This window comes from Schistocerca gregaria, chromosome 2, assembly GCF_023897955.1.
Source record: "Schistocerca gregaria isolate iqSchGreg1 chromosome 2, iqSchGreg1.2, whole genome shotgun sequence".
NCBI lineage: Eukaryota > Metazoa > Arthropoda > Insecta > Orthoptera > Acrididae > Schistocerca > Schistocerca gregaria.
This window is the reverse complement of record NC_064921.1, coordinates 510,619,516-510,635,766: the sequence shown is the minus strand read 5'-3', so window position 1 is coordinate 510,635,766 and position 16,251 is coordinate 510,619,516. Positions and strand designations below refer to the sequence as shown.

General features: G+C 36.8%; 1 protein-coding gene across 2 annotated transcripts in view; it reads right to left on the bottom strand.

Annotated features, from left to right (window-relative positions):
• Positions 1-10,169: 10,169 nt before the first annotated feature.
• LOC126329290 (erlin-1-like) overlaps positions 10,170-16,251 on the bottom strand; it is a 43,753-nt gene continuing 37,671 nt past the window's right edge. For both annotated transcript variants that reach the window (XM_049996142.1, XM_049996140.1), the window contains exons 4-8: positions 13,019-13,127; positions 12,371-12,477; positions 11,455-11,606; positions 11,156-11,337; positions 10,170-10,912 (exon numbers count right to left, since the gene is read on the bottom strand). In XM_049996142.1, the coding sequence (XP_049852099.1) occupies positions 10,671-10,912; positions 11,156-11,337; positions 11,455-11,606; positions 12,371-12,477; positions 13,019-13,127 (792 nt within the window). In that variant the 3' untranslated portion in view covers positions 10,170-10,670. The remainder of the gene's footprint in view (positions 10,913-11,155; positions 11,338-11,454; positions 11,607-12,370; positions 12,478-13,018; positions 13,128-16,251) is intronic.

Here is a 16,251-nt window from a genome sequence, read left to right as displayed (position 1 = left end):
AAAATACTGCCAAGGAAGATAACAGAGAATTGGAGAGCTTTGCAGTGTCAAAATTTCAGAAGTGGAATCAACTGCGACTTCACGAGGATGGTGTGTGGACTGCAGAAGCAAAAACCTAAAAATATATATTTCTAAGAACTGCAAGAAATACATTTGCCTTGAACATTCTGTTACTGTGTCGAAAAAATATCTGATTGAATACATAGTTTGATAACAGCTAAATTTTATGTATCTCTATTTGTGTATGTATTTTTGACCAAAATATTATATTTATGCCTTAACTATATTTACTAAACTGATTTTTAATTATATTACTTCATTTAATAACGCTTCCCTCCATAATATACATATATAAGCAAATTCAGAAAGATAGAAACTGCAAGGGGGCTGAGAGACCAGCTGCGTGTACTGCCGTGTTTCCAGGTGCGTGCACCGCCGGGTTAATTACTTGTGAATTTTTAAAAGTATTTGCTGTGTTGTGCTTTCCACAATAAAGAGTACTGTTCGTATCACCTAACAATAACTGTTCTTCGTAGTACCCGCTATTATCCGTTTCCCGAGATTAGCAATCATTAGATTATAGTTCTCTGTTAATTACTGAAGTTGGCTTCAACAGGCAGAAGACTTGCTTTGTTGGTGCTGCACATTTCAGGGATTTTCATCGATATGAGCTTAACGCTGGTGTTATGTCTGTTGGTCGATTTGGAATAACCGTGCAGCGAGGCAGCCCAAGAGCTAACACAAAGAGTATGAATCGGCACGAAATTTACGTAATGAGAGATAATTACTAGTTGCAGTACTGGAATTAAAGGATAAATTCTTGTTGTAACTGAAACAGTGCCATGAACAGTCTTCCACGCAGCGTAAGAAAAATGCAATGAAGCGTACCAATACTGAATTCACACAAACCTTATTTTGCAGCAAACTTGGTGCTTAACAAAAAGTCAATTGTTACTTCCAATCTTCTGTGGCTGCCGATCATATAATCCATCAACTAAATCTTGATTAGCACATATATATTTTAAGATGTCTTGCAAGATGGAAGAAATTACTGTCTTTTTCCTGATAGCAGGCAAAAGTCATGCTCGAGAACTAATACTGGCGTAACAAATAAAAATATTCTTGAGTCTGTACTAACAATATATGTACTTTCTTGTCTTGTTATCACACATCATTTACTACGCATTTTTGAAGCACAATTAAAAATTACACGTCCTTTTTGGGCGACATTTAAAAAAATGTATTGTTAAAAATTAAATATTCCCCGAACATTTCTCTTTTGTAACAAAGACAATTTTAAAAGGCCATCTTTGCCATCCTCTGCGCCTATGTGCAAATTTCTTATTCTTAATGAGGAAAAGAAACCATTCATACAAATTAATAACGAGAAAAAAGTTATGATATTGGGAGCTGCTAGTTTGGGTATTACACATGCTGCAGTGTTCTGCTTCGGCATGGTAATGTCTTGCTTCAGATCAAATACAGCTCACCGAAGATAGAGAGCAGCATTTGTCATCTCGAGACGTCGGAATCTGCGACTGCGGCCGACGCTGGAATTAGCGGCACTGCTGACACAGCTGTAATAAACTGGAGGTGCATTGACGCTGTGACAAGATGATAGCAGCTTACAGCCGACACGTACTTTGTTCTTCCCACTCATAGACTTATTTGCTCCTTTTAATGGGGCCAAATTTGAGGGATTCACCAATTTCCCTTCAACAAATTTACTTTTTGCAGAATTTGTTTATTCTCAGCGCAAAAGACAGTTCATACGATCCACTATTCCAAGTTGTTGCCTCAGTCGCAAGGGCCGAGGATGTCATGTTTTATTCTTTTATGCTATATTTGGATTTTAAATCAAACTTATTTCTTTGTCTCACTTAAATCCTCATGTTCACTGGTAGAGGTGCTTCCGCCTACCTGTTTCAAATGGTGCCAGAATGGAATTCAACGTTGTACCTTTGTGCATGCATCATATGGAACTGGACTGTGTAAAATTTTTTATGGTCACCACAACTAGCATGTATTAAATGTTTCACTATATCTGGATGCAATAGAATCCTATTTCTAAGATGCCAAGTCCACACCAGCTGGAAATCTCAAACACCCACTGCAAAATGAATTCACATGCTATTTTTCCATCATAGTGGATGTCTTTCACCTCCATTACATAATTCCATCTTAGATTATTACTGTAGCACACGACTACAACAAAGTTCACAATAAATACTAGCCTTTGTCATTTGTGCTTGTAACAAAACTGTTTGGTGCGTGCTATATTAGAACAATGATGCTGCCTCTCTACATCTACGTCTACATCTACACTCTGCAACCCACCATAAGGAGCATGGCATAGGGTACGTCCCATTGCACCAGTTATTGGGGTTCCTTCCTGTTCCATTGGCGCATAGAGCATGGGAAGAACGACGCATGGAGCATGGGAAGAACGACGCATGGAGCATGGGAAGAACGACGCATGGAGCATGGGAAGAACGACTGATTTAATGCCAAAGCGCATGCAATAATTATTCTAATCTTATGCTCACAATCCCTGCGTAATATTTAGGGGATTGTATAAGTAGTACATCACTAGAGGAATCATTTAATGCCAGTTCTTTAAACTTTTTAATAGACATTCTTGGGATAGCTTACATCTGTCTTCCAGTTAAGATTCTTCAGTATCTCTTACACTCGCCCACAGATTAAACAAACCTGTGACCATTTGTGCTGCCCTTCTCTGTATACGTCCAATATCTCCTATTAGTCCCATCTGGTATGGATGCCACAGACTTGAGCAATGTTCTAGGATGGGTCACACGACTGATTTGTAAGCAATCAGTCTGACTGCACTGCCCCAGTATTCTACCAATAAAATGAAGTCTATGACCTGCTTTACCCACGACTGAACCTATGTGATCATTCCATTTCATACAAAGTGTTACACGCAAATATTTGTATGAGTTGGCCGATTCCAACAGTGACTCATTGCTATTGCAGTCATAGAATACTACATTTTTTCCGTTTTATGAAGTTCATAATTTTGCATTTCTGAACAATTAGAATAAGTTGCCGATCTCTGCACCATGATAAAATCTTGTCAAGACCTGACTGAATATTTATGCAGCTTCTCTCAGTAATGCATTATAAATAACTGCATCATCTGCAAAAGGCCTGATTTTACTAGTAATATTGTCAGCAAGGTCATTAATATAAAACATGAACACCAAGGATCCTAACACACTTCCCTGGGCTACACTTGACGTTACTTCTACGTCTGACGATCTCCATCCAAAATAATATGCTGTATGCTCCCTACCAAAAAGACGTCCCTCCAGTCACAAATTTCACTTGATACCTCCACCCAATTGTACGATTGACAATAAGCTTAAGTGCGGTACCGAGTCAAATGCTTTTTGGAAATCAAGAACTGCTACATCTACCTGGTTGCTGGGATCCAAAGCCTTCAGTATGCCATGTGAGAAAAGTGGGAGTTGGGCTTCACATGATCAATGTTTTCGATAACCATACTGGTTGGCACCAAGAAGGTCATTCTGTTTAAGATACCTCATTATGTTTGAGCTCAGAATGTGTTCCAAATTCTACATCAAACTGAAGTCAAGGATATTGACAGTAATTTTGTGGATCACTTCCACTACCGATTTTGTAGATGGGTGTGATCTGTTCCGCTTTCCAATAATTGGGCTTTGTTTTCTTTCAAGCGATATATGACTGACTATAGTTAGAAGAGGGGCTAACTAAATATAAAATCTGACAGGGATTCCATCAGGCCCTGGGGCTTTGTTCAATTTTAGCGATGTCAGCTGTTTCTCAACACCACTGTCACTAATACTAATTTCACTGATCTTTTCAGTGGTACGAGGATTAAACTAGGGCAATTTTCCTGGTTTTCCTTAATAAAGGCACATGGAATTAAGCATTTCAGCTTTACTTTGCTATCCTCAATTTCAGTTCCTGTCTCACTCACTAGCGACTGAACACTAACTTTGGTGCCACTTTACATACGACCAGAATTTCTGTGAATTTTTAAAATGGTATTTGACAACACTCTGCTATGATTGTCACTGACGGCATAACACATTGCTCTCTTGACACCCAAACACATTTTATTCAGTATCTCTCCTTTTGCTTAGAGGTTTCTTTACAGGGACTGTATACCCTGGAGGTTCCCTCCCATTATGAATTGTTCTACTGGATACGTATCTATCCTTGCAAGGTCACATTTTTTTTTTTTTTGAACTTTTATGCTCCTGACCTGTGCTTAAAGTTTCAAGTTCCTCATTGAGATATGGAATTACTGACTGCTCTGTGTGTTTTAGTTTTGTCCTTTGCATTTTGGTAATCACTGTTGCGACAACCGCATCATGGCCACAAATACCAGTTTCGATGTTGACATCCTGAAAGTGGTCTTATCTATTTGTTGCCATTAAATCCAAAATCTTTCCGTCATGAGTGGCGTTCCTAAGTATTTGTTCTAGGTAGTTTACGGAAAAAGACATTTAATAAAGTTTTACAGGTTGTCTTATCACACCCACCACTAACAAAGCTGAAATTTTCCCAGTTAATTGTCGGACGATTACAGTCTCCACCTATGATTACAGTATGACTGGGGAACTTAGTACAAGTGAACTGAGTTTTCTCTGACATTTTCAGGTACATCAGATGTGTATAGTGGGCGGTAGAAAAACCCAGTTAGCATTTTATGCTCACCCCTAGTACTGAGTCCGGCCCAAACATCTCATGCAGCTTCAAAAATTTTATCTAGGCAGATTTGAGGTTTTTGTCTACTGCGACAAATACACCATCTCCATTTCCCATTTGCCTATCCTTTCAATATAAATTTAAATTTTTTCCAAAAATCTTCAATCAGGTTGCAACCAGCTATTTGTATCTAATATTACTTGAGCGTCACTGCTTTTCACGAGTGCTTCAAACTCTGACACTTTCTTGCAAATGTCTACTGTTACCATTAGGATTTTAATACTCTAACATTTGGGAGACATTTCTTTTGATCTTAAACTGATACTTTTGGGTTTCCTACAGCTGTTGTCATCTGGATTGGATGGAGAACCACCTAAAAAAAGGGTGTGTACCCCACACACAGTAGCAGCCTCTGATATGTAGTGCACACCTCATCTACTTAGGGGGAACCTACAGTTCTCAACCCTATGGCACAAGTCCAGCAAGTCACAGCCTAGCTTTTCACAGAACTTTCGAAGTTTCCAGTTCAATCCTTCCTCTTGACTCTGATACAAAGGGCCATTATCACTTCTAGGAAAATTACTACAAATTGTGAGCTCCATCAAAACTCCATGTGCAAGGCTGGCCTTCTCAACCATCTCTGCCAGTCATCGGAATGATCCGAGAATGACCTCAGTGCCCAAACAGCATCATTTGTTCCAACGTGTGCCACAATCTGCAGAGGGCGCACCCTGTTCTTTCAATGGCTGCTGGAATAGCCCCTTCAAAACATTGAATGAAACCCCCAGACGTACACTGTGAGTGCACCTGGTGGCCTTTGCTGTCCCTTGTTGCCATTCACCTAAGAGGTACCATCATTCACCATATGTTGGAACTGCTAATGATTAATAGACACCTACCCTTTCACATTTGTCTCCTCCTGACACTGGACAAAACAGGTTTCCCCAAAACAAGTGAATGTGTCCCACTGGCTCAGTTTCAGTGAAAGACAGCACCTCAACCTGGTTGGCGAGAGGGATCAGTGCAACACCTCGAGTCCTCCCTGGTCCCCATCCACCCTCTAGAAGACTTGTAGATCTACCATTACCACTCCACTTACAGTCAAGTGGGTGGGTATGACAGATTTTGTACTTGCTGCAGAGGAGGCAGGATCCGCAGGAGAGAATAGTACTTGAGGTACCTCTGATACAGGTAGTATAGGCCCGACTTTCAGGAGCCCTTCCAACATACCGATTCACAGCAGCTTTCAACTGCTTGACAGTAGTCAGGGTAATTTCCAGATGCTGCGTTTTGGCTGTTTCCAGATGCTGAGTTTTGACTGGTGCAATGTAGTACAAGGCAGTGAACAAATGACTTTAAATTACACCTGCTGAATATCTTAATCTGTTGAGCTAAAAAGTTGCTAATTCCCTACAAGAATTGAAGCGGATACACAAAATTTCTTAAGGCAACACAAAACCTGTGGTTAAAGTTACTAGTTTCCTAAAGTGTTTTGACGTTATTATACTTACTACCAAACTCGAAAACGGAGGTAATTTACGACAAATACAGATAATATCTAAGGCTATTCCACTTTACGGGAAAACTAGACGTAACACAAAATTTCAGTTGGAAAATCTGCTATAGTAATGATATTACACACCCCGATTTGTTACAAATTGCTTGTACATTATGCAATGAACAATGGCAGCTTCCGAAAATTCTTAAAGATATTTCTCAATTGTACAATGAAATTAGAGAAAGATTCTTTTACAAGGATAAGTCTCTAGTCTTTGAAAATTTTAGAAGAGCTCAATTTAATTTAAGACTAAAATTAACAATAAAAATACTAGTTTATCACTGCACTTGGGAATGTTTAAAATGTTACAATACATCACAATACAAATGTGTAAAGATACAATCAACGGAAGATTACGCAGAAGAAGCGATGCAAACAGTAAAATATGTGAACATAGAACTTTAAATCGATACATGATCTAGTACAAGCAGTCCCACACAAAGGAAAATTCCTAAGTCAGCTTTTATATATAAACAAACATGCTTATTGGGTGAATTTTTTCACTTAGCTGAGTCAGCAGTGCTGCTAACTCCAGCGTCAGCCGCAGTTGCAGACTTTGATGCATCGAGGTGACAGTGTGCAACTAGCAGTGGAGAAAAGGATTGGGGGGGGGGGGGGTAGAGGATTTGGGGGGGGGGGAGAGGACTGGCAGTGGAGAAAAGGATAGGGAGTGATAAGAGTCTGAAGGAAGCAGGATGTAGCAAAATTACTTATTCTACAGTTATTACCTGAAGATGTCGGCAAACTATGCTGTTGAAATATTGTGTTATCCAAGCGACTGCATCAGGTTCGACACTGAACAGTACAAACCTTCTAATATGTTAGAAGGTGTTCATCCAACTCACCCAATTAGAATCCTCTGGTAGTGTACTATTTTGTTAGTGCATGCCAGCAATAACCAAGCCAAGGCAACAAGTGTCCTTGGATAGTTATAGGATCTGAGTAAGAGTACAGCTGATTTAAAGAACAAAATGAAACTATCAAAACTGTTTAACATTCTGTATTACTAACTGAAGAACCAAATTTGGAAAGATGAAATCAAGTTGAAAGGCACGTATTAGGGAATCTTGGCAAGAGTAAAAATGAAATAAATGCTAAAATTACAGAGTTGCAATCAAGATGTTAACTGAGGAGTTACATGACAAGGCACATAAATAGTGCAATATAGTAAAAATATGGTCAATGAATAATTTCTTGATATAAATGACATAAATAAAATGTTAATTTACGAAAGAGTAATTTAAAATAGTAAAACGGCAAATCTCAGACACAAAACTGAGGTTGACTATACTACAGCAAACCAAAGAATCGGGTTTAACAGTTATTCCCATTTCCTGCCCACTCGGACAGACATGGGGAGAAATTCCATAAAATCTGGGGCAAGCTCAAGAAAGCTAATTATGAGATAAATAAGCAGCAACTAATGGGTGGTAGCAGATTGTAAGGTGAGGGATTGCAACTAGGAAATAGAACAAGTTTTTCCAAACAATTTTGTGAGTTCAAACCAGAGGAAGAAGCACACCTGACATTTTTTGAGTGTATTTTCTGAGCCATTGGCTAAACAATGGGATCATTCAAGAAAAATTCCCCTTATTGTGCCATGCATTCTACAGTCTATAGATGTGTTTTATTTACTATGAGTTGTTGAACAGCATGATAGGAAGTAAAGGCTTAAGACTAGCCTATTGCCCAAATCCTGGCAGTAGATATGTCGAGTGCACTGAATCATCAAAAATACGGTACACTTGAAATCCCAATTTTTGGACAGCTTAAAAAGTTGAAGCCACACTTGGAAAAGTGTACTGAGTTAAAACGTGACTATGCTAGAAAAACAGAAAAACTACCAAAATATGTTTTTCTAGCTTTTCTACAGACTTAATGAATGTCCCTTATAATGCCTGTATATTCATAAGTAAGAAAAAAAGGGTTGCTCTATGTGACTCTGTAAGTATGCTGGGACATACATTACGAAAGTCCATCACAGCCTTTCATAAAATGACCACCACCTTTAGTCAGCCTCTGACTATCCATCACCACCCACAGTAATTCTAAAGGGAACAGAAAGCGAGTGCACTAGTCATAATAAACAACTCACTCACCAGTCAAAATGCATCCACTGAGTACCTCTAGCTATCATGAAATGTGTAGGCATTGGATCTTTTAGATGCCTTCAACACAAGGATGTATTACAGGTACCTCAATTTAGGGAAAACTAGCACTGCAACAGTGAACTGCTGCTGGCAGATTGTAATAGCAGATACATCAGCATTAGACTACCGCAAATCAATTTAACTTCAATGCTGTGCTACAACAACAACAAAAACTGGAGATCAGCAAATCCATCTAGAATTACCTTGTTATGGGATATATGTCACCACCATCCCACGTATCTACACTCACTGAACAAAGACGAGTGTGTGTGTGTGTGTGTGTGTGTGTGTGTGTGTGTGTGTGTGTGTGTGTGAGTGAGTGTGTGTGTGAACACTGCCGTTGGGCAGTTTAAGCATGTGGAAAGGTCACTTGGACTGACAATTTGTGGTATACATCAGATACATGGCACAGTACAAAACATCAAAAACCATGAGGTGATTCCTCCGTTTGCCAACAGAATGTCATTCAGGTAGGCGGTGTAAGTATCCTCATATGGGAATGTTTGAAAGGGATAAAATGGGGCACCTGGTGCCTCTGCCAGTGTCTTTAATTGGAAAACAATACAGGAAATTCTGTGAAATAATGTGTATCTTTTTTTCTTACAGCAACCAATTAGTGTCCTGTACTTTCAGCAAAATAACGCCTCATCTCATTAACCACTATTGTAATCCATAAGGCACCCTGTTAATATTGTGTGTGTTTTGTGGCGAGTACTGTTTTAAGAGGTAATGGGGAACATCTGACATTCACACTCCAACAATGGTGTACATGAAGAGTGAAAATCTCCACTACATAATCATTTGCAGTAATGTTTTTTTAGGTGCACAGCAACTCTGGCAGATGTAATTGTGTTTGGACTATACCACTTTCCTATAGAAGCAACTTTAGGATACAAAGGATTTCTTGTTGAGAAAAATTTAACATGGAAGGCGCTATTAAAACATGTTGTTCAGAAATGTGAGGCTACTATCAAAATTGTGATGATGGAATCTGGATTGGGATTGAATATCAGCACAGCATATGCTTTATTGGGCTATGATACATCCAGTCACTTATTTCAGGTCTGATGCTACATACTTATCTGAGACAGCTGCCTTGACAAATGGCAACACGAAGTTCAGTGTGTTGCAGAGCTTCCCACCCCAATAATTAATTATTTGTCGAAACACTGATCTTTCAATTTATCTACCTCAGTACTAATTTTCCTAGTTTTCTTTCAATAAAGAGCTAAGGCAAATCATTCATCATATTTTAAATTTGTCCATAGAGCTACCAAGTCACAAGGCAACTATTCCTAAGTAAATGTTTAAAATTCCAAATCTTATAATTTTTGTGTAGGGCTTCATCAAAATAACTGTAAAATGCATTGGCATTACTCAGCAGCAGTTTAGACTTACGGAAAAAAAGTGCATATACTAAGTACATTTACTTAGGAATAGTTGCCTTGTGACTTGGTAGCTCACTCACATGTATTACTTTGGCAACTCATTCTTCTGTGTCTCCATTTCACCAATTTTTAGTTTACTATAAAAAGGGCAGGTTTGTTCAAAACAATTCTCATTTTTTTGTACCAGTAGTATTTTTAGTGACAAATCTTCATAATTAGTTCACCGACATCGTCTAAATGCTTCAGACAACTTACATTCTGAGCCTCTATAAGCCAGAAAGGTGTTGAGCAAGTTGCTGAAATAAATTAGTTCCTGGTGGTACATATTAATGGTGGTAAATTATACTAAATAGCTACAAAATTTAAAATTATTTTTATTTTTATCAACAAGTTTGTCTATTACTCAAAAACTGAGGAAAAACTGAACGAGAATGTATTTTGTGAGATTTCGAAAGAGCAGTCAAATGCAGAATGACAAAGAAACAATACAAACCGCCATTCACAGCTTGCTAATGACTCAGCTGTTCTGTCAATAAATACTGCATTTACTAAAAAAAGGTAATTTATGTGTAAAGGATATAAAACAGAGTATCTATAACATCTCAGAAGGCACAAGAACTTTCACCTACCCTGTTTTAAGAACAGGTTTAACAAATGTTAACACAGTCTGAAACCACGAAGAGGGATATAAAATTTGTTCCTCTCCTGTACTCAAACTCCAGTGACAAACACACACAGAGATTCACACACATTTGAATCTCACAGATATAACTGAGCACAAAAATGTTTAGAAAACTCTCACATGTTGATATGATCAGGAACTATACTCTCTGTTCACAATGTGTTAAAGGCAAATCATTCGTTGGGAACCGTTTTATGAATGTTATCTGTATCATCACTATTCCGGCAGCCACCATGAACAAACATATCAGGAATCTCTGATCCATAATAAATTTTGTTGTTATGACTTATAGAGTCGTATTTTTTCAGTTCTAGATATTCTTTCGTTAAGAGTAATTTATTGGCTTCTGCTTGCTTGTGCAGATTGTAAAATTCTGCATCTGCAATACTCTTCTGTTTTGCTAGATGCATTTCATCTGGAAAAAAGAAATAAAGGAAAATTTACTATTTGAGAATATATTACTCTTTAGAGACTATTTTGCTTCTTGCATCTGTAAAAACGAAGTAAATAATCTCATTATTAGAAACTGTGTGCCGTGATTGGTTTCCCATTATTGTTTGGAGTAATGTGAAGGACAGTCTACGCAATTTATTACTGAAAGAGCTTTTAACAGAAATACAATCTAATAATTGACAGTTTATAACAGAACATAGCAAACCTTCAATCTGCGACATTCTTTGAAGAGATTCTTTTTCCATGATTTTCTGTTCAAACTGAATTTTTGCTACAACAGCTTCTTTTTCTGCATCTATGATAGCTTTCTTCCGCTCTGTCTCTGCATCTTTTTCTACTACTTTTTGACGTTGAACAGCAATTAAAAGTTTAGTCTTTTCTGCTTCCCTGAAAATTAAGTATTTCACAAGCTATTTGTATACAATGAAAATTTAATAATTGAATGAATAAACATATCTTGTAGTTATAAACTACATTACTTTCATTTGACTGTCACATACGTACATGAGTTCATAATTTTTCCTAATTGCTTCTGGAATTTTTGGCTTGGTAACACGCACAGCTTGAATAAATAACCCAGGTGCCATTTCATTCAAATCTCTCTGTAGAGCAACTTTCAAGTTCTCATCAATTTGATCAAACAGATCAATATATACCTAAAAATGAAACAGAAGACATACTGCTGAGTAACTTTCATATTACGAAATGCACACAAATACTTCACTGAAGGTAAATTTCGTATTTATTCTTCCATTTGTCAGTTAATAAAAATCTTTCCTATGCCACTGTTTCTCCAAATATGAGACAGTGAGTGCATTAGGTACATTGCCATTTAACAACGATCAATAAGCAGCTTCATGGAATGTAAATACAAATGAATGACATATGATTTAGTATTAGTGTCTAAAATGTGTTCTCACATGATAATTTAAGTAGAACAGTACATGATAAATTGTGTTACTGTTACTGCCTTCAATCCGTAAACTGGTTTTACGCAATTTTCCACATTACTCTTCCCCGAGCAAGCCTCCTCGTCTCCGAATACCTACAGCAACCTACATCCTTGCTTTTGTTGATGTTCATCTTGTATCCTCCTTTCTAGACACTGCCCACTGCATTCAATGGCTCCTGCAAGTTCTTTGCTGTCTTTGACATAACTGTATTGTCATTGGAAAACCTCAAAGTTTTTGTATCTTCTCCCTGAACTTTACTTCCTTCTCCATTACTTTTTTTTCCTTTACTGCTTGTTTAATGTAGAAATTGATATACAAATAGAAAATCCATAAGAGTGCAATCCTTTCATAATCTCTTACTTCTTTCTTGCAGCTAAGTGTTAAGAGTGTTAAGTGTGTTAAGAATTGAGTTAGGTCACAAAAACTGAAGTTTACAAAGGAAAAGCAAACAATCAATAAAAACAAACCTCTTGTAAACTGTGAACACTGCAGAACTGATTCAGTTCATGATGTACTTTATTGAAGATTAACGTCTTATCATAATCAGCAGTGTAATTTTTTACAATATCATAGACTGAAAAAGAAAGACAGGAAGAAAACAGTTTAGTTTCATTATGCAAAACTTTTTAAAGGAGTAATGGCACATTTTAAAAGCACTAATCATTGCTATTCAAATTTAATAGATGTTATTCAGTCTGCTTAAACAAAGGACAAATCATTAGAAAAGGGAACTGGACTTAAACATCAAGATATTTAGTACAGCATAGTGGAACAGGTACAATATGGGACACCAGTGTTTCTGGGCCAAATATCCAGATGGACATTTAACTTACAGGTATAATTGCATACAAGAACTAGAACGCAGACAACTTGCCAAGTGGACACGTTTGAAGATTCAATAAATTTGTTCCATGATTATCTTATCTGTTTATTTTTTTATGCAATACAAATAACTGTCTGGAAAATTTATGTCATTACTGAATTTGAAGAGCAGGAAGAAAATAATTCGAAAAATTTTGATGAGAAGCGGGAAAATAATGTTAGCATTCTGCTAACACAGCATTCAAATTCGTAAAAAAAAACAAAGGATAACCATAGTCAGAGGATGTACTTACCACTAGAGGCACTTAGAATATTAACAACTTCTATTCGATCAAAATATATCATGACACCACCACTGGTACCACATGGTACATTTTTTACCTCATCAGTTTGAAGAGTAACCTGCAAAACATCATACTGAATTAACAATCATAACCAGTATAAAGGATTTCTTTCTTATCAGAAATGTTTACCTACATTAATAGCAAAATAGAAGTCAGCAAAATACACTAAACATCACACCAAAAAGCTGGCAAACTGCAGAGCTTCTACTAAAGCCACAAGCAGAGGTAGCTTGTGGGACTAAAACTTATCAGAATAGTAAATAGGAAAGAAAAAGTGCTACGATGAGGCAATTTTAAGAGTGGTATAAGGCATTTTTTAATACATCATTTCGGATCTGTTCCGTATCAGACTTACAACTGCTTTTAAACTAACTTACTGATGATCTAAAAACTTTTAACATAGCTGAGAACCAGATGACAATGCACATTAAAACCGTTTGGAGTGTGGCAGAGGATACTTTGTGTTCCACAGCCATTTCCTTCTTTTCCTGTTCCACTGGTGGATGTTTTGTAAGAAGAACGATTCTTGATAAGCCTCTGTGTGTGCTTGAATCTCTCCAGTTTTTACCTTCACAGTATTTTCACAAGATATATGTAATAGGAAGCACTATACTGGTTACCTCAAGTGAAAAAGGGGGGGGGGGGAGGGGGAAATCAAATTCACCCCACACCTGTCACAAAATCTTCAAAATGTTTGACATCAATGGACTGAACATTATAAAATTTCTCCTAGACCCACACAGATCCCTACCACCATATTGATAATCCTCAAAATTTGTGACTGAATTGTTATAGTTATGAAAATACTCTTAAGATTCAAAATATAAAAAGTGGGATACATACAATATACAACTGATGTCACGAATAGCTAACCGCCTCATTATCTCCCCGCCCCACATTTCTTGCTTTGAGTCTTTCAAGTACTTTCATAGCCATTGAAAATTCAGTCGCAAAGTTTTAGAACTGTCAGTACTGGGTCAGGAAACTATACGGGACTAGGAGAAACAGAGGTGTTCTCCGAAATAACAACTGAAATATACTCATACCAAACCACAGAGCATCAGAAGTTTTAAATATTTCAGCAACTAAAAATTACTGACCAATTTGGATTTCACTTAAGTCATTATACCAGAGAATGCCTCTATTATTTTATACTTTTTAGACCTATTTATAACATGGTATATTAAATCCAATTTTTATTTAAATAATTATTTGCCTTTAAAAAGCAATGTCATTATGTTGGTTCCTTTCCATAGTGTCATTTGGGTTAGTACACAAAGACATAAATTTAACCTTAGTACTTTTTCTCTGTGGAAAGATTTGTTATTGTCTCACAGCATAAATTAAATTTATTTTTTAAAGATGCAAATATGAGTGACACACTGTGTACACAGTGTATCTGTAGCATCTAGTCAGTAATAATAACGAAGAATGTAAGAAAATAAGAATGTGCTTTCTTTATTCATTTGTATTTGATTCAAATAGTCAGTAGGTTTCTGCACTGGGATGCAATGGATGACTAATACTACTGGTAACTAAAAGCAAAACAGTCACTATAATTTTCCCAATGAGGTATTATTGTAATATCTTTCAGTTACGTTGTTAATAACCATTACTCATGTCTTTCTGGAGAATACCTAATATAATCAAGACTGCTCTAAGACAAACTTAACAATGGTATTTTGTTTTTCATTTGTGCACATGTACAACAGGTATTACTGTATTGGAGTTTTCTAATGGCTGTAACCTCTGTGTATCAAACATAAATTTTTATTTTTAGGATGCACAATGTTTCAAGAACTGAACATTCATTTCACGTTTCACTGTCCACCAATACATTCTAATAAAAAAGAACTGCTCAAAAAACTGAATTATGCAACTAGAAATAAATTTTGCTTCGTGTGTTCATCTACTTGTAAGCAACTGCTGCTGCGCATGAGAAAGAAATTAACCTCTGCATTATTTGGAGTGTTCCTTGTGGCACAAGATAGCTAAAATGTTTGAGTAGCATAGAAATCTTTAACTGTTTCTGACCATTTATGCACAGAAGAACCAACTTGCAAATGTCAACCAATATCAGTGATTTGATGCTTGAATAAACCCTGTACTTTGAAGGTCATGGAATACACAGGAACAATTTGAGTGTAGCAGCCTACTGTAGATACATCAAGTGATAAGCACAAGTGACTTAGAATAGATGGTAAGCAACTTCAGCAACAAGGATGTCATAGAAGTGTGTACACATCTCCTGCCACATTTCTGAACTATTGTACAGTTTTCGGATATACCACAATTGACACGAAACGCTAATGACTGGCTGCAGGATTTTCTAACTGTAAAGTAAAGTGCACTGTGTTGAACTTCAAAAATAATTAGAACTCTGAAATATCTGTGAAGTAATTCCTTTATTAAGTGTCTTGTCTACTGTAAAAAACAATAGTTTTTTTGGCTGTCACAAATACAGCTACACAGCGTAATATGAAGATAATGATAAATTCAAACTGAAGTATCTGGTATTTATGTTTTGTCCAAATTAGGTAGGTTACCAAATCTTATAACAACTCAATTAGTAATTTATATACAGACTGAATGGGTAAGTATTAGAACATGTGCCAAGCTTTAAACATCTCAGAAGCAAGAAAGAAACTAGCTGGAAGAGCAGCACAGAAATTAAAAACAAACTAGCAATGGTGAAAGAGGTATTTTATAAGAAAAGGAGAAGTTCCTGCAGCAACATGGACAAAGATTTGAGGAAAAGGCTAATAAAATGTTTTGTATAGAGTGTCTTCCTGATGCTCAAATGTAGTTATTGAGGAAGAAAGATACAATATGGCTTGAGATTTCTGAAATATGGACGTGGCAGAGGATAGAAAGAATAAGTTGGATGGATAAAGTGAAAAATGAAGAGGTACTGAGAAGAGTGGGAAAGCAAACAATTACTGGATGTAATAAGAAGAAGGAAACAAAACTGGATTGGACATATATTAAGAAACAATGAGCTGTTTACAATTTTAAAAGAAGTCTTAGAAGTGTACGTGTAAGGAGGTGAGAGAGGAAGAGATTTCAGATCCTGGATGACGTGATGCATGGCAACACATATACTAACATTAGGGAGGAAGCAATAGATCGAAGGAAATTGAGATATAAGGACCTGCTAATATAGTTTCAACTGATAATGATGA